The sequence below is a fragment of the Lutra lutra genome, chromosome 3, assembly GCF_902655055.1.
Source record: "Lutra lutra chromosome 3, mLutLut1.2, whole genome shotgun sequence".
Lineage (NCBI taxonomy): Eukaryota > Metazoa > Chordata > Mammalia > Carnivora > Mustelidae > Lutra > Lutra lutra.
Genome location: NC_062280.1, coordinates 101,598,432 through 101,619,898, shown reverse-complemented (window position 1 = coordinate 101,619,898; position 21,467 = coordinate 101,598,432). Strand labels below are relative to the sequence as shown.

Genomic DNA, 21,467 nt, shown 5'->3' with positions numbered 1-21,467 from the left:
TATCCATTTCTGGATTTGTAAGTGGAGAACGGGATAAGAAAAGATGAAAAATAATCTTGGTTTGATTTTAAGCTAACTTTCAGAACAGTCTCTCTGAAAAGATTTTTTTTCCCTCACAAAAAAGTAATAAGGAGAAGGATGAGAAAGAGGAAAGTGCAAAAAGGAGGAGAAAGACACTTGAGGAGATACACCCAGACTTTTAAGTTATATCCACAAAATCATTTAGGCTGCAAGTTTGCTGTCCAGAATCCATCTCACAGTTTAAGCAATAGGATGTTTTGTTTTGAGGTTTTTTGTTTTTTTTTTTTTTAAATTTATTAGGGGGAGAGAGAGAGCAGCAAGCAAGAGCTGGGAAAGGGGCAGAGGGAGAGGGAGAAGCAAATTCCCCACTGAGGGGAATCTATCTACAATGGGTTTGATCCCAGGACCCTGGGATCACGACCAACCGGAGCTGAACAACAGGATGTTTTGTAATAGCATTCATCCAACCAAAGACCATCAAACTTCCTAAGAATTCCATCATCACAACAATTAAGTCTCCTTGCCCCAGGCTTCGTGATCACCTTCCTCTCACAGATTGAACAAAATCTCTCTTGTCACTTATGCCTGTTTTTGTCAGTCATCAGGAGACTGTAACTATTGCCACTGACAACTGATCCTCCAGCTTCCCATCATCCCAATAATAATGCTCCGCACTGCACCCCCTGGCCCTTTGCCATCCCACCCTTCCATACTCTTTCATGATAAATTTGAAAACGGGCACTCCCAAACCAACCAGCTTTCCCTACTCTGTTTCTTCTCGGAAGGTTCCTTCTTCCTCTTTGCCTTAACTGAACCTGGTCTCCTTTAGGATGTCATTACCCGGCAGGCCTTCTCTACTGACTCCTGTTATTATCACATACGTCAAGATGCTCACTGCTCCCTGTTGTTCCCTTAGAACAGAACTTTTCTACCCCATTATTTAAAAAAAAAAAAAATCCTTTTCATATGAGGTTCATGCCAATCGCCTTTACCAATCTCTGGCTCTTCAAAGTAGAGAAATGGTATTCTAAAATACTAGTTCCAACAGGTAGGCATCATACAAAAATGAGTTCCAAGCTCCAGGGCAAGGTTCAACAAACTACAGTGCATGTGCAAAGTCTAGCCTGTCCTTGATACTGCACAGTTCAAAGCTATGAATGGTTTTTGCTGACCAACATTTGTGATTTGATGAGAGGGGACACTTGAGATTTCAATTAAGTAAAAAGATTTCCCACACACACACAAAAAAAACCTTTCATTCTTCTCATTAGTAGACATGTATTATGAAACATTGTACTTAATATTTTGTGTTAACACAATAAAATGTTATGGCAATTTGTTTTCTGTCTTATTACGTAAGTACCTATAGAATACCCTCTCATTTTTGCCTGTTCTCCAGCAAAATCAAAAATATTTCCTCTTTGGCCCTTTACAGAAAAAGTTTATTGACCCCTAGTCTAGGGAAAAACAATAAAACACAATGAATTAAGCAAAATTACAGTTTTTCTTTCATTCTTTCCCTCCTCCTTCTCTCCTTCCCTTTCTTTCATTTCTTTTACATTTGGAATTCTTCAAAACTTTTGTTAATTCCATTATAAATCACTGAGATTTATGACATTATATTGCATTTCTTAAATGCATCTGACTGTGACTTTTTTTTTTAATCAGAACATCTTGCAGGCCAAATATTCTAAGGGAATAATTTAAAAATGCATTTTAAAATAGGTCCTATTTCTTAAATAAAAATGAACTCGTATTTGGATCATTATTTGCATCCTTAAGGACCAATTATTTTCATAGCTTTCAAACTGCATAGCACTTCTCTAAGATGTGGGTCAACTCTATGTCAGCAAAGTTCAGTAGCAATCACAAACTCATCTTGAAGAAATTAAATGTCTTAACATTTGACTGGACTGACTGGAATTAATGTGATCAATTTAGAGCAACATTTTCATAGTTGCTTTAAAAAACATGGGTGAGGATCTCCCAAACCAACTAATTCATTATTTATATGTTATTCTTATTTTAAGCATCTTACTACTCAACCTCATGATACTTAACAGGGAAGCCTCATTCCCAGACAGATTTCACTTATCAGCTTCCCATTATTCTCCCCTTGGATCCACCATTTTCTTATGCCTTTCAAGTCATGCATGAGTGGTTAGCTCTGATGTTTCTGATCTTCTCAGTCTCCTTACAGGCCCCTGGTTTAATAAAAAATCCACAAAAATAATTCTTATCCATACTATTTATAAGATCATGCAGTTTTCTTCTTCAAACCCACAACTGTAATGGGTTAGGATTCCAAAACTTTATGAGGACAGTGACCTCAGTGGACTCCAAGTCAGTCCCCACAATGGGAAATATCCATCCTACATGAACCTGCTAGAGTTACTTTAAATTGCATTTGAGATGCGGAAGAATCCAGAGTGACTCTCAATTTACAATCCCATCAGAAATAGAGCCACCACGGTATTCCAGGTCACCTGAGCCAACCCCATTCTATCCTAGCACATCCCTCATTCTTTTCATCTTTTAGATTCTCTGGTAAAACAAGACAAACTTCCAGAGCAATATGTCAAATCTTCCCCCAAATGTCTTTACAAATAATTTTCTTTGTTTTGTAAAGTCTCTTTTTACTTTCTGTGAGTACACACACATCACTTCCAAACCCCAGTCAAGAAACCATGATTTCGGGAAGCCTGGGTGGCTCAGTTGGTTAAGCAGCTGCCTTCAGCTCAGGTCATGATCCCAGCATCCCGGGATCGAGTCCCACATCGGGCTCCTTGCTTGGCAGGGAGCCTGCTTCTCCCTCTGCCTCTGCCTGCCACTCTGTCTGCCTGTGCTCACTCTCGCTCCTTTCTCTCTGACAAGTAAATAAATAAAATTAAAAAAAAAAAAAAAGAAACCATGATTTCAAGAAAACAAGCCCACTGTCTTCCCCCTTTCAAAAGGGATGCCCTTAAAAAAAATAAATAAATAAATAATAAAATAAAAAGGGATCACTTAATAAGACTTATCTGCACATTATTGTGCTATAGCCATTACAATTTTGTTCAATTTATTTCTTGACTTATCGCCTTCTGCTTTTGTATTTTACAGTCACTCCAACCAGTTCTCTAGAGTAACTGACACATAGCAGATTCTAAAAACACACATCCTATTCTTTCAAAACTCAAGTGTTTTTTTGTTTTTTTTTTTTACTGGAAATATTTTCCGCATTTTACATTTTAAATTTTTGAAGGTCATAACCTTTGGGAGTAATACACACTACTGGGGAAACTAAAATATTTTATTAACTATACGGTTAAAATTATATTAGCTACCAAGAGAATTCATCTTAGGTTTTAGAAATAAGACCAAAGACAGAAACCTCAAAGGTTTACAGTATTCTAGGAAAACACTGAAACAATTATAAATCACTGATCATTCAAGAAGCATTTTCAAAATGACTTGTTTCAATTTTTCAAATATACTAGGAACAAAAATGTTAACAAAAAGGGAATGCTGATTATGAATGCATGATTCCACCTATTTATTGTTTGACTGATAGAAAAAAACCATCATGTACCCTTAAGTTCTAAAGTTACCAGACAATTTGGTTTTTTTAAAAAAGATTTTATTTTTTTTATTTGAAACAGAAGGGGGGCGGGGCAGAGGGAGAAGCAGACTCCCCGCTGAGCAGGGAGACTGATGCTGGGCTGGATCCTAGGACCCTGGGATCATGACCTGAGCCGAAAGCAGACGTGTAACTGACTGAGCCACCCACACTCCCCGACAATTTGATTTTTATTAGTCAACTAACAATTTGAAGTGCCTTTTGTAAATTATCATTATGGGAGTTAATAAGCTCATGAAAAATATAGGAGTATTATAAATGAACAGTTTCTTGCTTTCCCATCATTTTCATTGCGATGGTTGTCAAGAGCATACATACATACATCATATACCCTCAAAGACTTATGACCATTTTTTGCTTTTAATGGTAGCATGTTTTATACAGAAGACATAGTGCTTGATGCTTACTGATACATATGACATTTCCACTGTTCTTTCATTCCTAAGATCTGATTTCCTCTGGTATTCTTTTCCTTCCGACTGAAGAGCATTTCTTGTAGAATAGATCAGGTGAAGACAAATTCCCTTGTTTTATCCCCCCCCATCTGAAATTGTCTCAGTTTTCCATGGTTTCTAATAAGAAGTCTAATAAAAAGAGGCATTCTAATCGTTGTCCCTTTGTATCTAATTTGTTGTAGTGCTTCTCTGGCAGCTTCCATATTTTTTCTTTATCTTTAGTTTTCAATAGTTTAACTAATATGTGCCCAAGAGTGGTTCTCTTGGAATTTATTGCTTTTTCTTGGGGCAGTGTGGTCCCTGAACATCTTAAATATATACATTTTTGTCTTTTAAAAATTGTAAAAGATCTGGCTGTCACTTCCTTTTTTTTGTATCTTCATTGCCTTTAATTTTTTTTTTAAGATTTTGTTTATTTGACAGGCAGAGATCACAAGTAGGCAGAGAGGCAGGCAGAGGCCGGGAGCGGTGTGGGGGGAAGCAGGTTCCCTGTCGAGCAGAGAGCTGATGTGGGGCTCAATCCTAGGACCCTGGAATCACAACCTGACCCTAAGGCAGAGGCTTCAATCCACTGAACCACCCAGAAACCCCACCTTTAATTTTTTTCCATTTTTTATTATTGTGTTCAATTAGCCAGCATACAGTACATCATTAGTTTTTGATGTAGTGTTCAATGATTCATTAGTTGTGTATAACATTTCTTCAAAAATTTTCCTATTTTACTCTCTCCTCTCCTTTTAAAATTTCAGTTACCATAATGCTAGACTTTTTGTAATTTTCCTTCTGGTCCCTGGGGCTCTGTATTTTTTCTTTTTTTAATCTTCTCACTACTTTTTCAGATGGAATGATATATATTGATCTGTACGTCACTGACTGCACTGTCATTTCCATTCTGCTCCAAGTCCCAACTAGTTGCTTTTTTATTTTAGATGTTTTTCAATTCTAGAAATGCCTATTGTTCTTTTTCATATTTTTACATATCTGTGTGCAAAATACAGTACACACAAACACACAGACACGTTTCTAAGCTGATCTATCCTATCTTGTCATCCCTTTGCAAGCATTTATTTTCCTCTCAAAGAACACAGAATAGGAACTTGAAGGATTTTAAGGACTTTGCTTGAAAATTAAAGAATCTGTAGTTCAGGGTTAGTCAAGAGTGTTGACTGAATTTATTCACACAACTGCTCATACCTCTTCTCTAACTGTCTCAGGGTTTCTCCCTCACTCTGGAAGTCATGGTCAGCCAGGGGCTCTTCCTCTTGTTCCTGAATGAAGATAGTGGGTTTTCCTTTCAGAGAGTCATCTCCCCATATATCCACCTCTGCCTCAAATACAGCTGCTTTTAAGATAAAACCCTAAAGAAAACAAACACAATGGAGGACTCACACCTTGCTGTTCACTTTACTAGGAATTTTTACCCCTTCCTAAATTTGCATGGTTTTGTTCAGTCTCCAGAATCCTTGGGTAGTTCTGTTTTGTTTTGTTTAAGGTTCTGTCTAGAGTTTATATGAATTCACATGAGGCTTGTTTTGTTAACAGCTCACTCTTCCATATTGGAGTTGAGAAATCATTTATTCAACTTTAGTCAAAGTTCTCTTAATTGCGGAATGCTCTGGAAATGGAAGGTTATTTTCCGGTATGAAAGTTATCATATTCCTGGTGTAATACATTTCTTTTTCCTTTTCACATGGAATCTCTTGGTATTGGGCAAATGAAAGAACTTCAAAAAACTGGATAGTGGTTTACATTTGAGCATAACCCTAATTCAAAGAATCCACTTAAAGATCTGATACACTACTAGATATATGTCATTATTTTTCTAGGGACAAGACAGGGCTCTTTTAGAGACAAAAAAGTGGGTAGGAGAAAAAAACAAAAAAAAAAAAAACAGAAACAGAAAATGGTATAAATTTTCTAAGGGGATTCTTTTGGAAGACACTGAAGTGAGGTAAAAAAGAGATGTCAAAGAATTAGTGAACAAGCTTTTTTTTACTCTCTAATGAGTAACCAAACTTCGCTATGTTCCCCCTTGTTCTAATTTAGTTTTGGGAAATAAAACGTAATTACTAGGATAATTTTGAATAGATAAGGACTTGAGTATTAAATTTCATAAATGTATATATATATATATATATATATATATATATATACATATATATAATGTAATTTTATATATAATCTTTTTCACTCTACTCTTCATATCAGAACACATTAGAAAAAATCATGACACTGACCAAAGTCTTACCATTCCTCTCCCACATTAGCATTTTTTTTCTAACAAGTAAAACTGAAAGAGCAAGCCATGGTTCTTTTATTCAATTTTAAATATGTAACTCTTTATGTCCCTTGTTCCTTCACAAATTATAATTCCTCTTCTAACAATAAGCAACATAATATCAAATATATTTTAAAGACTAAATTACCTATTTACCTTCTACTTTAAATCAGTAATTATTTTTACTTAAATCTATTCCCTTGCTACCTTTGTCCCCAATTATGTTTCATATTTTTAGCAAAGATAAAACCTCATGCCATTCTATATGATCATTGCTAATATGTACTACAGAATATGATATATATATATATATATACATATATATATATATAAAATAATCCTGTTTATCCACTTTATACACACACACAAACACACACACATATTACTTGTCATCTTTTTCTCTATTTTGAAAGTCTCTGAGGTGCCTTGGTTTCTACATGTGAGGTGCCTTGGTTTCTACATGCTGTGTTAAAAGTAATCACTTTTGTCTTTAAAACTTTCTTTTGTCATTTATATTTTTAAAATATATTTCATTTAAAATATAAGAAATGTTCTGAAAAAATATTAAATTAAATTATATAAAACGTCACTCTCAAACTCCAGTTCTCTCCCACGGGACAACCACTCCTAACAGTGTGTGTGTATACACACATACATATACATATACATACAAATATATTAAAACATAAACTATAATATAAAAGCATAAATGATATAAAATAGTTTTTATATTATAATAATGAGAGCATACTGATTAGTCATATGGGCTTTTATTACTGGATGGCATTGCATTTATGCACATGCAGAAGAACCATAGTAATTTTAATGGCTTCTTAACATTTTATATTTTATGCACCCTAATTCATTTTACTAGTCTAAAAATGACTTAATTTATTTCTAGTCTTTTATTTTGCTTTTTAATTTATAAATAGTGTCCCAAAGAATTTTCTTTTTACATGCCTTTAGACACATATGTATCTTCAGGATGGATTACACATTTGGAATTACTAGATATATAATACTGTATTTCTTCTGGATATATTCTTAGTCCAATAGAAATGTGTGTGTGTGTGTGATTTATGTTTGTTTCTTTTTATTTCTAATTTAATTCTTTTCTGGTCCAAAAGCATGCTCTGTGTGATTCCCATTCTGTTCTACTTATTGAGACTTGTTTCATGGCCCAGTGTGTGTGCTGTATATGCATGTACTCAGTAATTGCTGAGTACAGTGTTCTGTAAACGTCAAAGATGTCACATTGCTCAAGTGTGTTGATCAAATATTTTATATCCTTTTTGATGTTCTATCTACTTGTCCTATATTTTACCATAAGACAAGTGTTGAAATTACCAGCTAAAATTGTCAATTTGTCTATTTCTCTATGTTTCCCAAAATGTGGTTAAGTACGTATTTGCTTTCAATCTTTTTCTGGCTCTGGGGAATTATTACTTTATGTTCCTTAGAGATTATAGTTTAGGTTGTGGTTGATTAATAGTATCATAAAAGATAGAATTTCTTTTCACATTTTCATTTCTTTTATTGTTTTTAAGGAGGAGAACAAGGGGAGAGCTCTTCTTTGCACCATTTAATGGATGTCTGAAGTTATTTCTGACAAGAAAAATTTTGCCATTAATGCAGACATCAGTTCCCCTCAGAGAGTTCTCTTCATGTCATTTAATAAAACAAAGGAAATCACTAGAATACTAAACTTTTTATAATTGGGATCTCTTTACCTCAGGGGTTGTGTAGGATGGCTCACATCTTACAAAAATATTATTATAATTTTATTTTTAATGTTTCTTTTTAGACTACTGATGGAATATGACTTGACATCATTGTAGGATAACCCTGTATGTTCAGAGTAATAATAAAAGATATGCCAAACCTTAGTTGCAATGAAACAGAAACTAGGAAATTTCAGTGATTAGCATCTACATTGTTATTCCATTCAAATAGCTTCTTAGCAGGAACTGTCCAAAGTGTTCAGTACATTGGATTCTGCGTGACCTAGATTTATAGTTAAAAAATCTGCAACCATGGAGCCTCCATAACTCTTACTACACAATTTATTATTTAATTTAATGCTAGGAGCAGCCTGAAAAAAGAATTGCCAGTAAAACTGCTCTTTCTGTGGGAAAACAGACAGGGAAAAAAGATATGGTTGTTGCATTTACCTCATTATTGCTAAATAAGTCAAAGCTGTTTAAACCTAAGTTCAGGGAACTCTAATGAATTCTTATTAGAACTAGGAAATAAAATGGCTCTTTCTGGTACAAATCTGCTGACATATTTTATATTTCTGGCTATTTCATTTTTTTAATTTTTTCACATTTGTCAGTAATATCAAGTCATAGTTTTTATTAAAAATATTAAAGCATGTGATTCCATATGCATCTATTCTATTTTCATATTGAGAACTGCCTTATAGTCCAGAGGAATGCCTTTACATAAAGGTCCTGCTAGGTACAGTTGACCCTTGAGTGACATAGGTATGAATTGTGGGGACCCACTTACAGGTGGATTTTTTCAACAAATACAGTACAGTACCATAAATGCATTTTCTCTTCCTTATAATTTTCTTAGCAACATTTTGTTTTTAGCTTGCTTTATTGTAAGAATATAGTACATGATCCATAAAACATAAAATATTGTGTGTTAATTGATGGGGCTTCTGGTCACCAGTAGCCTATCAGTAGTTAAGTTTGGGGAAGGCAAAAGTTACTGGATTTTTGACTATGTGTGGGGTTGACACCCCTAACCTCTGTGTTGTTATTCAGGGGTCAAATGTAACTTCAAAACTCGGTTTTCAGGTCGCTTCCTCCAGGAAATTGCCCCATAACCTCAGAGAGCTACTCCCCTCGAACCCCCACCTTTGTAAAGTGAGGTCTGTGTTAGGACCCTCCTCTTTCAGGTGTTCCAAGAGGTTACTATGCTTTTATATCCCTAGTGACTTGTATATTCAGAATATTTAGAACCTTTATAACATTTTGTAACTCATGCTGGATAAACCAGAGAAAACACTTTAAATAGAGATAAAGACTACCCCTCTCCCCCAAAAGAAATAAGTAAATTTCAGATGATCCAATATTAATATTGGTACTTTTTATGATAAAGTATTAATTTCCATTTGATTCTTCTAAATGTGGAGTAAAACATTGAAAACATAACATGGGCAAAGGTTATCTCAAATAGCATTTAGTGGATTGATGATTTTCTTTTTTCTTTTTCTTTTTTTCATATAAGCTGGCAATATTTCTACTTATTCTCTATATCTCTAGGGATGGCCTGAACTAGAAACTGTCAGCACATAAATAACTTCCATTTTCATATGCTGACACAGGTTGCAATATCTTTTATTATTTTCAGGGGAAAATCCATGTCTGCTACTTCATAGCTCAGTGTACATGCTATGAGGATTACAGAATTTGAACACCTGCCTTCAGAGGGTTCACAGTCCAAGGCCAAGTCAACATGTATTTGTCAAATGACTTCCAATAAGGCCAGTGCAAACAGCTTAAGACCAATGTGAGTACATCTAACAATTTGCAAGTTGCTCAGTTTCTCCTTATATTGAAATATTAAACACTTAACTAGAGGAAATGTGTGTTTACAGAGGATTAGAACTGTATTTTCTTTTTTTCCCTTTAAGAAAATACAGAACTGTATTTTTTTCTTTTTTTTCTTTCTTCATGACCCTGAGATCAAGATCTAAGCTGAAATCAAGAGTTAGACACTTAACTGAGTCACTGAGGTGCCCCAGAACTGTATTTTCTATTTGTTTTGAAAGATCTCTGAACTTAGATTTAAAAAAATCATAAATATCCTATTTAAATAATTATCAGAACATTAGAGGTCTACAGAAGTGCATAACTGATATGTAGGTAATTTTCACAGCAATGAAAATTAATTTTCCTTTACAGTATATATTTTAATTGTGTATATATATATATATATTTTTCCTTTTCTATACACACACCTATAATGTTATAGTATTTTACTTGTATGAGAATGTATTTCCTGTCACACTTATGTATATAATATGTTAATGTAAACATATATATATAAATATATAAAGTAAATATTACAAATTTATCAGTCCAAAATGTTTGGGACAATTTAAGGGTGTTATTTAAGTTGTTTTTGTTAAATCCAAACAGTTATCCTATTATGGTTCACTAGGTTATTTCCAGTCTAACACTGAGTAAAGAAATTATATCAGCTTCTTGATATTAATTTTCCTCATGTCAAATTTGAAGTGAAACCCATTCAACCTTAGGTGTGCCTAGTATTAAATGTGCAAAGAGTGACTTCTTTTACTTTCTGGAGCAAAAAACAGGAACATTAAATTTTGTTACAGATAACATGAAAAAGGTAATTTGTTTTCAATTATCTCCACTAATGAAGATGAATGAGGTAAAAAAAATGCTCAAAATTCATTTAAATGGGAAACAGTCACTGCAAATAAATACTTGAGGATGTTAATGGTATAAATTTTCTGGTTTCACTGCCTAGTTTTCCTGCACCAATTAATGTACTAGGAATGAGCACCACGCATACCACAGTGAAGACCTGACTTGAAGTCCTTTTTTATCTATTTCTATGACACCTTGGATATGCCAGGACTCGAGGCCCAAGACTTTCATCCCAAAAAGTACATGACATGAGCAGCAGAGTGTGTGTATGTATGTGTTCATGTGCATGTGGTGTGGATGCGTATGTGATATGTATGTGTATGTGGTATGTATGAGTGTATGCACTGTATATCTTACATTTGTATATGTCTGTCATATATTTTCTAAACACAGCTTAATGATAATTAAAATAATTACCTTTATACTGAAAAAAATGAGTACTGAATAGAATGTTAAGTAAAAACATTTTGATTCTTAGTAGGAAACTTGAGATTTCAACGACACCACCTTTAAACCCAAAAAGACTAAGGTCCTACTGGAAAAGCCAGAGAAATTTTTAAAAATTTTTACTAATGAAGATGAAACACCCTATGGAAATTGAAAATTTCCTAGAGGCATGGAACCATCACAAATCTCTTAAGATTTTAATGTACTTTTAGATTAAATATCTAGTAATGTGAAAATGCAGGTGATAGGAAGTGTTGATAATTTGCATTTGTATTTGGAGAAATTATCTAAAATATTACATTTTTCAATGATACAGGTAATAAAGTGCAGAAGAAGTGGTTTCTTCAAATGCCTAAATTGTGACAAGTAAATCACAGGATATTTTTAAAACTTTATGCCATTGGTAGGATGGGTATGATGATTTTATTTTATCCTAAATACACTGAAAAAATATGAGCAATATCAAAGAAAGAGTCTATGTCACATTAAATGCTTTCACCACACAAAAAAATGAATAGGGCCATGGGAAACTTTTGGACATGATGGATATATTTATGGTGTTGAATGTGATAGTGGTTTCATAGGTATATACTTATCTCTGTCTCATCAAGTCTTACACAAAATATGTATATTCTTTTGTATGTACCCACTGCAAAGTACAGCCATTTGTATGTATCAATTTTTATTTGTTCTCAGTAAAGTGGTTTAAGAAATCAGGAGCCTAAAATGAGATTTAGAAATACTTGTATACTGGGGATGCCTGGGTGGCTCAGTTGGTTAAGTGGCTGCCTTCGGCTCAGGTCATGATCTCAGGGTCCTGGGATCGAGTCCCACATCGGGCTCCTTGCTCCGCAGGGAGCCTGCTTCTCCCTCTGCCTCTACTTGCCACTCTGCCTGCCTGTACTCTCTCTATCTCTCTGACAAATAAATAAATAAAATCTTTAAAAAAAAAAAGAAATACTTGTATATTAAGTATAGAAATAGACTGATATAATATTTGCATAATATAATGTATTTAAATGAATATAAGACAATTTTTGTTGCTGGACTGTGATCAAATTTAGTATCTCAGCTTAACAGTTGATATATTTATCTCTTAAATACGGTATTTATAATTCAGCTCCAGATTATAACAGTAGCCTCTAAATCTAGCTCTCTGCCTATAAAGTCAATTGCTTACAGTCTAACATGAGCTCTTCCACCAGACCTGTCCATTCATGCAGGAATTCTCTTCACATCATGCCATCTTCAAAACCCTCTGTAGTATCCAGTCACCCATGCAAACAGCCGTCAGCCTTTAATTCATTGCTCAATGGAACCAGATTATTTATTAGACCTACATTTTGCCTTGTGCTAAAATTGACATTTACAAAGAAGGACGAAGAGGAGGGAAGACAAAGACAGAGAGACAGAGAAAAAGGGAGGGAGGAAAAGAGGGATATGTTTAGCATATTCTGTATTCTATCTGCTCTGGAAATGATTGTGGAAGACAACAATGTAAGTAAATAAAATATTAAATAATTTGAACTAGAAGAATGTTAGGAACCCGAGAAGTAAGTCATTCACTTAGCCTACAGAAATATTGGAGAAAAATTATCAGAGAAGAGGAATATTTTAGCATTTTGTATTTTAGTCTTTGGACAAAGACTTCAGGTGAAAAGAAAACAATGACCTGGTACACAAAGGGGGACGACTCAGGGGCACAAAGGAGCAATATGTTACCCTCTGGAAATTGCAAAGAGTTTGGTCCACATAGAGAAAAATCTGTGCTTCTGCTCTGCAGTGGAGTGGCAGGAGCCAGATAACATGTCACCTTAGCTCCAACTGGTGTGTCACATCAGTGACCTTTTATAACCTGTGCGAGTTGTTAAGAATCTGCATTTTTTTAAAAAGATTTTATTTATTTATTTGACAGAGATCACAAGGAGGCAGAGAGGCAGGCAGAGAGAGAGGGGGAAGCAGGCTCTCTGCTGAGCAAAGAGCCTGATGCGGGGCTCGATCCCAGGACCCTGAGATCATGACCTGAGCTGAAAGCAGAGGCTTAACCCACTGAGCCACCCAGGTGCCCCAAGAATCTGCATTTTTAACACATACCTCTGCAGATGCTGGGTGGGTTAGAGTGGTGAGCGAGTGAAGAAGGGATATTTAGGCAAAAGATGATACAACGGAATTCCAGTGTGTTACTGCAGGAAAGGACAAGTGGGATCAGCTATCAAACTGATAGCTGCCATTCATTAAGCAGTTACTATGCTGTGATGGCTAATTTTATGGGTTAAGTTGGCTGTGTATGGCATCCAGCTGCTTGGTCACACATGTTTTATGGATGTGATGACATTTACAATTAGTTGATTTTTAGAAAAGAATAATGTGAGTGGTCCTTATCCAATCAGTAGAAGGCTTTACCAGCAAAAACAGGTTTCCTGAAGGACTTCTGCCTCAGGACTGTAGCTCAAGACTGTAAAATTAACTCTTCTCTGGGTTTCCAGATGGCCAGACTGCCCCATAATCTCATGAGCCAATTCCTTAAAATCTCTCTTTCTTACCCACCTTCCCTTTAGACAGAATCCGTGTGTGTGTGTGTGTGTGTGTGTGTGTGTGTGTGTGTGTACACAAACAATATTGGTTCTGTTTTCTGGAGAATCTTGACTTGTGCACATGCCCTATCTTAACTTCAAATCAAACTGTGAGTGGTTGTGATTTTCTGTCATTTTTAATATAAGTGAGCTCAACCTTAGAACTGGCAACCTTCCTTATGTCACAAAATGCAAAAGAAATCTGGGCTTGAGCTGAGGATTTTTAAATTTTAGATTTCAAGTTCTAATCAGTGAAATGTTTCCCTGCTCAAGCTCAAACCTGTTCATCTGATTTTCAAAATCTTTAAATTCTTGTGGTATAAGATAAGTGTATTTTATTTTTACATGTGATTTTTCTATGAATTCATATACCTATACAAATTTTGAACATGTCCTACAATGAGTGATTTTAACTTTTATAAGCAAAATTATTTTTGAAAAGAAAAAGGACATATCCTCTTAAACCAGAAGCCTTTCCAGTTGAATGATTAAGATATTTTTCCTGTTTTAGGACCCACCATTTCTTTTAATAAAACATTTACTATAACTAAAGTGATCTACTCACCATTTGCTCTAAATAGTGCATGTCGTACTGTGTCAGAGTTTTATTTGTTTCCCACAAAGTTTGCTGCATCAAATTGACTTCTCCCATGTCTGTTATTACTGAAAAATTCTCCCTGTGTGTTGTAATTCAGACCCTCTTATCCATAAATTATGTCAATCTCTTACCTCTCTCCTATACAGCCAGGGATTTCTTTTATAGCAAATAAAATTAGAAACTGAGAATTAAAGATGAGAAATTAATTGTCTTTAGTTGATAAACACTACAGGACTCCTTAATTAATTTAACGCAAAACTAATTAAAGTATTATAATGACTCATCTCTAATAAAATCATATTGCTGAGTTTGCTGATGGCTTCAAATACCGACAAAGCCTGTCATTTCACAGGAAATGGACCATTAACGCTTGTTGAGATGTGTTCTTTAATTTATATTGAATTTATGTTTACATTTACACCAAAAATAACCTTGACAAATATGGACTTTATCCCAAAACTTTCCCAAAGGACGTTGGGATATGCCATTACAAAGAACTTAGGCTTCATTTCCCAAACAACTAGTGAAACTAAACCTCCCAGACAAGTTCAATTTCAAGTGACAAAGATACTTTAAAATATTTTTAAAAAAATAATAAAGATAAACACCTCTAAAATACTATATGCCAGATTTTATTCAAAGTGCTTTTATATTTATACATTAAACACCAGACTGGCACTGTTGGTGAAGTACTGTTACTGCAACAATGTCAAAGATAAGGAGAGGAACGCAGACAGATTAATTAATATTCTCAAGGTCAATAGTTAGTAAGCAATGGACCCAGGATATAAGCACATAAAAAATGACTCCCATGAGAAGATAAATGATTTTTGTAAACTTTCAGTCTTTTTTCCTATGACTTTCCCAACTATATTAAAGAATAAGTAATCAGTAACAAGGAGGAATCCTCAAAGAAAATGCATGTAATTAATACTACATCCTCAAAGGTGTCAAATTATTATTTTGGCACAGGTGTAGGTTTCTCTAAGGCTTGGAGAATGAGTGTTATTTAAAACAAAAGTTTCAAAGAGTTTCCTAAGGACTCTCCAGTGACACAAATATGAAGTTGTCTCGGGTTTCTAGTTTCTAGAAGTCTGGGTGTTTGGGATTTGCCTTTGGCATAACAGACAAGCTCTCTTGTTGATAGCATCAGAGTAAAACATGCAGGACTAGAGCCCCTGCCCATTTCTGGCTGCCCACTCACCACAGTCCACGGATACGCTAATTCATGCCTTCTCTAAACCAAAACTGGTATCTCCATATTTAGCATATCCTATGCAGCTTCTGCTGCCACTTTTTAGGACTATTATAATGGAATGGGCCCAGAGATAGTCCGATATAGTTATGCTAAATATACTGTTATAAATTTTTTTTAAATATACAAATTTTTTTTAAAGATTTTATTTATTTATTTGACAGAGAGAAATCACAAGTAAGCAGAGAGGCAGGCAGAGAGAGAGGAGGAAGCAGGCTCCCTGCTGAGCAGAAAGCCCGATGTGGGGCTCGAACCCAGGACCTGGGACCATGACCTAAGCCGAAGGCAGCGGCCCAACCCACTGAGCCACCCAGGCGCCCCCCAAATTTTTTTATATACAAAAGCAAAGGCAAACATGCTGTTCGCATGTTGCAAGGACATTTTAATAAAACAGAAAATATAAAAATTGGAATGGAAGAAGCAATAATGTTATTACTAAGAAATCATATGATATGATAGTCTGGAAAAGCCAGGTGTTGATAAGAATATAGCATAGAACGGGAACCCTTACACTGTCATTGGCAGTAGTATAAACACTCAAGCAATTTAGAAATCCGTTTGGCAGCATGTGTTACCTTTGAGCATTCATACACTGTATAACCAAGAAATACCACTTTCTGAGCAGTAGCCCCTTAAAGTCTTTAAGACTCTTAATGAGACAAGGACAAGAATATGGTATTGGTCAAAGTGCTCTTATGGATCATTCTCTTTAGGAATTTAGTAATTCTCTTTAGTAATTCTATCGAGTCTGTGAAAATTTGAAAATCTAATATGACAAGAAATATTCCCCTAAGAGACCACTGTCAAGTGTAAATCACAGTCTTAAACTTCCACCCTAAACAATGCTTTCAGAGGAAATAAACTTGACAACAGTATGGAGTGGAAAACTGCAGAACTAGACCTCAGTATTCCTGGCTCTTTTCTAGGTTTCATTATGAACTAGCAGTTTAATCGCCCATTATTTTACAAGCTCTTTTTTTCCTCTTTAATTAATTTGAAAAAATTATACTGGTATTACCTGATATATTCTTAAATTGGAATACTAGATAAAAGATGTAAATAGAAAACATCAACTGTAGTAGGAAATGTGCACAAGGAAGTGGCTTCTCTAAACATTTTCCACAGGAACATGGCTGACAGCATGTGGTGAGGACCAGTGCCTGTGCTTACCAGCTGTTGCCCTTGGACACCCCAGGCCGCATACTGCAAGACGGAGTCTTCTACTTCTGGAGGATTTAACTCCCAAACTTCCCTTGAAAAAAGGTAAATATTTTTACATGAACAAGTTGACATTTACGGCAATAATTAGCTGGACAACTGCGCATGAAAACCGGAAAACCAAAGAACTTACCTAGTGTGTATGTTGTAAATCACATACGAAGCGGTATAAGAATAATGAAAAATCTGAAATTTAAAAAAAAAAAGAAAAAAAGAGTTATGGACCTTAGTTTAGAATAAAAGCTCCATGTTAAGGTGTAGACATGTTCTCCATCAAATTCAAGAAATCTAAGAACTGATTTTAGAGAAAAATCAAAATGTGAAATATTATAGTTCTGAGCCTTCCTCCAGGAGTTTCATGACTGTTCTGATGGTCAGTTCAATCCACTCTATTCTTAGTATAATTGTGATTATATTGCTGTCTCGTTCGAAATGCTAAAGGATTCCTCACTGCCTGTCAAATAAAGCTCACGCTGTTTCATCGATGTTCGAGGATAGTGATACTTCAGGTTCTACCTGCTTTTCCAGCTTTCTCGTCCACTACCTCCCTTTACCTAGTCTCTGCTTCAGTCACACTAGGCAAATTCCTCTCATCTATCCTGAACTTTTTCTATTTCTCCCTTTCCCTCCCCAGGACATCTGAGGGGAAAACTAACATCGATACTTTCTTTTTTCAGAAAAGCTTTCTGATTCCTGTAGTATAGCTAGCTATACACTGCACAAGTATTATAATACTGTCAATGAAAACTTCCTAGAAGTCAAATTTTTATTTCTTCTTGCCGCAGTAATAGCTTCAATTACACATGATTGGCCACATATTTGGTAAGGAAATACTAGTGTTGTCTCTTTGCATGGAAATTACAATTGTTCTACCATTTATTATAGTATTGTGTTTTATAATGAAGCTTTATTCTCCTATTCCTTTAAATGTAACTGTTAAATCTAAGATTGCCATTGCTCTAGGGTTGTAGAAGCAAAAATAATTTTTCCTGGTGTCTCTTCTGGCATTCACACTGTATTCTATAAAATTACATATTTGACTACAAACTTTAAACCTTGAATTTACTACTATAGCTGACAAAAGATAAATAATGCGACTACCTCTACAAACATTTTTTTCCCCATCTCAGAAAGTCCTGTTGCCAAAACAAACTGCCAAGTGAGCACTTCATCTTCCAAGCAAACAAATGTGCCAGTGACGTTATGGGTAAAAGGAGTCTTTCTATTCACCCTGTCTGTTAATTACCTAACACACTGTAGTTGAATGCTAAGTTCACAAGCATTCTGAGAGAAAGTGTTCCTGTGCATTATTATTTTAGTTAAATAAGGCCAAAACAATCAAGACAAACCAGATATAACAACTGAATTTTGCTCTCTTCCTAGAATTCTTGTTATAGAGGTTGCTGGCTCTTCTTAATGTATGAATCCAAAGGAATCCAAACGATGTCCTCCAAATGAGGTACTTCTTGCTTCATATAGTTCTTAGCCCAACACAACATTTTCCCTTTTGCTCATGTGCTGAGGTGGAAGACCACAATAACGAAATTAATCTTGACTTGTATGCAAACCCAGAGCGGGTGTTAGTAACAAGTTGCAAGGTTTCACCTCCTCTACAGGTGTCTTACAAACCCAGAGTTTGCCATCTGCAGATAATTAGAACGTAGCCCTTTATTCCTAGCTTATGGCTTTCCTGTAAATCCGCTCATCTTTGGTGTGTGTATGTCTGTGCATGTGTGTGCATTTGTGTATGCACATGTGTGCACACGTATGCATGCTTACTCCCAGTATATCTCAAATACTTCTTGTTTTTTAATTTTCCATCACTAAAAAAGTACTCTATGCCCACAAGAGAATATAACCAGTATGCAGTAGGAGGGATTGTGGACAGGGTTAGAGGTGGAGATTTCCTTTTGTATGTTTGCATAGTGTTACAGAGATTTCAAAAGGAACATTTTTTCAAAGAGAATTGTATCTAGCTTTACTGAACACCTGTATTAAGGTGCACTGGTTTAAATTCACTATGTTAATCTGCATTTCTATCTCTCCATTTCTCTCCTCCCTACCCCCACTCCTTGGATAGTATGTCTATTATTATTATCATTGTTTCCTCATTTCCTTTTATCCTAGATTCCTCTTCTATATTAGCTAGGTAAGTCTTATTTCAGGATGAGAGGATAAAATTGGAGTTACAAAGGTTAGGAACAGTCTTTTTCCTGTAATGATTGGCTGCTGCATAATGAGAGCCAAACTGAACACCTGATGAGATCCTTAGGGAGAAAGACATTTCACAGCCAGAAATCACATATTCATTGCATCTCTGCAAATGATGCTCCACTGCCTGTTGCAGAGTGTGAATGGTTATGGCAAAGGTAGTGGGAGTGGGGCAAACTTGATAAATACTATGTAAAAACTTGATCAAAGCTTACTCCTGGAAGCTGGCCTTGGGATGCCCAATCATTAAACCTCATGATGCCAAAGGTACTGGGTGGTACAGAAAGCTTCATAAGATCCAAGAATGCAAGCTCATCCTTATCATTTCTACATTACTTTGCGAACCTCAAGAAGAGGCTGATTACTTAAGTGTCTATCACTAAGAGTGATTGGTTCTTGTTATTTGCTGTAGTTTTATTCTATAAGTCATTATAAACAGCGAATTAGCAAATACCGAACCATAGCCCCCTAGAAGAAATACAGGGTTAGGTTCCTGTGAGTGTCTGGTTGCAACGTTTTCATCAACCCATCAGTACATAACCTTGTTTCATGTGTATTTCTTTGTAAAGATGCTGTATTTAATATTTAATATTTAATATTGTTGATTCCCTAACACTGAACTCATGGCCAGCAGCATTGTAACTCGTGGGGAATACGGTTTATCTGACATGTGTGCTTTCCCAATAGAGCACATCACATTCTCTTGCACCTAGCAACACAGCATTTCAGCACTCTGCTTAGGGGGCATTTCAAACAGTAAACCTGCAGCAAAAAGCACAGACGTGTGAAAACCAGAACATTGAAAGAACCATGAAAGCGACATTAATTTAAGGTATGGTAGCTGACACAAGGAAGCAGAGTGTCATCTTGTTTGATCTCAGCTGGGAAAAGGTGTATCTATCAGGCCGCTAAAATGTTCTGTGGCTCTGCACTGCCTGGGAATGCCTAAGAAAGCACAGTGAGGGTTGATTTTGAGGTTAAAAATAAATTTTAGAAAACAGGTGAATTTGGAAATCTGCAATCCAGAAATAATGAAGATCAACTGTACTAGTAACGTAAACATAGCATGATATATTACTGGAGGAAAAAAAAAAAAAAGCAAGCATATTCAAGGGCTGCCAGAACTTGGGATGCAAGAAAAATAGAGAAGTTCTCCAGAATGGTGGCATTCATTTTCTATAAATGAAAACTAGCTACTGCCATTCATTTAACAAATATCTGTTAAGCAATTTCTTTGACACAAGCCCTGCACTAAGCACTATTAGAAAAAAAGAAAAAGATTGTGATAATAAAGATTATTTTAAAAACAGGATATAACACAAAAGAATATCAGTGGATATTTTTATTACTATATCTGTCAGTTTATAAATATTTATGTGCAAGCTCACATGTTAAGTACCTTGCCAAATGCAAAAACCATAGTAAACGTAATTCCTGTCTCCAAAGAGCACTTGATCCAGTCAGGGTGACAAGGTTAAGCAGCATTACATAGTTTAGAACACTCTGTTACAGGTCATAGTTAAATTAGGATTTGTAGATAATAAATCTATAGGCTCTCCAAGATGCAATTTTTCTTTTTGGCTTCAAGATTCTAAATATAACAGTAACAATTCTTGAATTGAGCATATACTATATATCGGACTCTTCTGAGTGCTTTAAATATATCATTTAACATTTAAATGCACATTAGGAAATGGATACTATCATTCATAATTCACATAATAGGCTCTGGAAGCACTGAAAGTTTGAGTATGGGACAGAACAATAATTCAAGCTCACGTCTGTCTGATTACTGTGACTTAATCTCTGTGCACATTCTCTTTCAGGGAGCTGGGACAGGAAGTACTGCTCCCGCTCTGCAAAAGATTCATTTCTGAAAGACCTATTAAGCCATCATCCAAAGATTTATTGACAGGAGCAGGTATGAATTAATTGTGATTACCACAGTGAAGAGAGATTTCGTTTTGGAAAGATGATCTAATAGATCAGATTAAAAATGTAAATTCCCTTCTCCTTTAGCTGTTTTTCACAATTTTTTTTCTTGGAATATCAGTTATTACCTAACACTCTATGGAGATTCATGTCAAGAAGAGTTACACTTACAAGAAAGAAGAACAGGGCACTCTAGTAATTTACGATTAAACCAGAGGTTTATATCTCAGGGTGCCAAAGCTTTTTCTGCACTGCAGTTTAACTGCCGAATTGGTATAAATAGCACACATTTTCATGGCCTGGGGAATATTTAAGATAGGATTATGGATTTGCCATTGACTCAAACAGTTAGGAAAACTAGAATGTGCAGAAGCAAGTCTCTGAGTAAATACCATTTATGAAAGAATGCCAGTGAGAGAAAAGACAGTATAGGCAAAAGGGCACTTGTTTC

The 21,467-nt window shown here is 35.3% G+C and overlaps 1 protein-coding gene across 7 annotated transcripts in view; it reads right to left on the bottom strand.

The window, feature by feature from the left end:
- The window catches only part of DPP10 (dipeptidyl peptidase like 10), a 1,393,698-nt gene that overhangs the window by 133,607 nt on the left and 1,238,624 nt on the right, over positions 1–21,467 (bottom strand). For all 7 annotated transcript variants that reach the window (XM_047722550.1, XM_047722553.1, XM_047722549.1 and 4 more), the window contains 2 exons: positions 17,007–17,059; positions 16,826–16,907 (listed from right to left, as the gene is read on the bottom strand). In XM_047722550.1, coding sequence (XP_047578506.1) covers positions 16,826–16,907; positions 17,007–17,059 — 135 coding nt within the window. The remainder of the gene's footprint in view (positions 1–16,825; positions 16,908–17,006; positions 17,060–21,467) is intronic.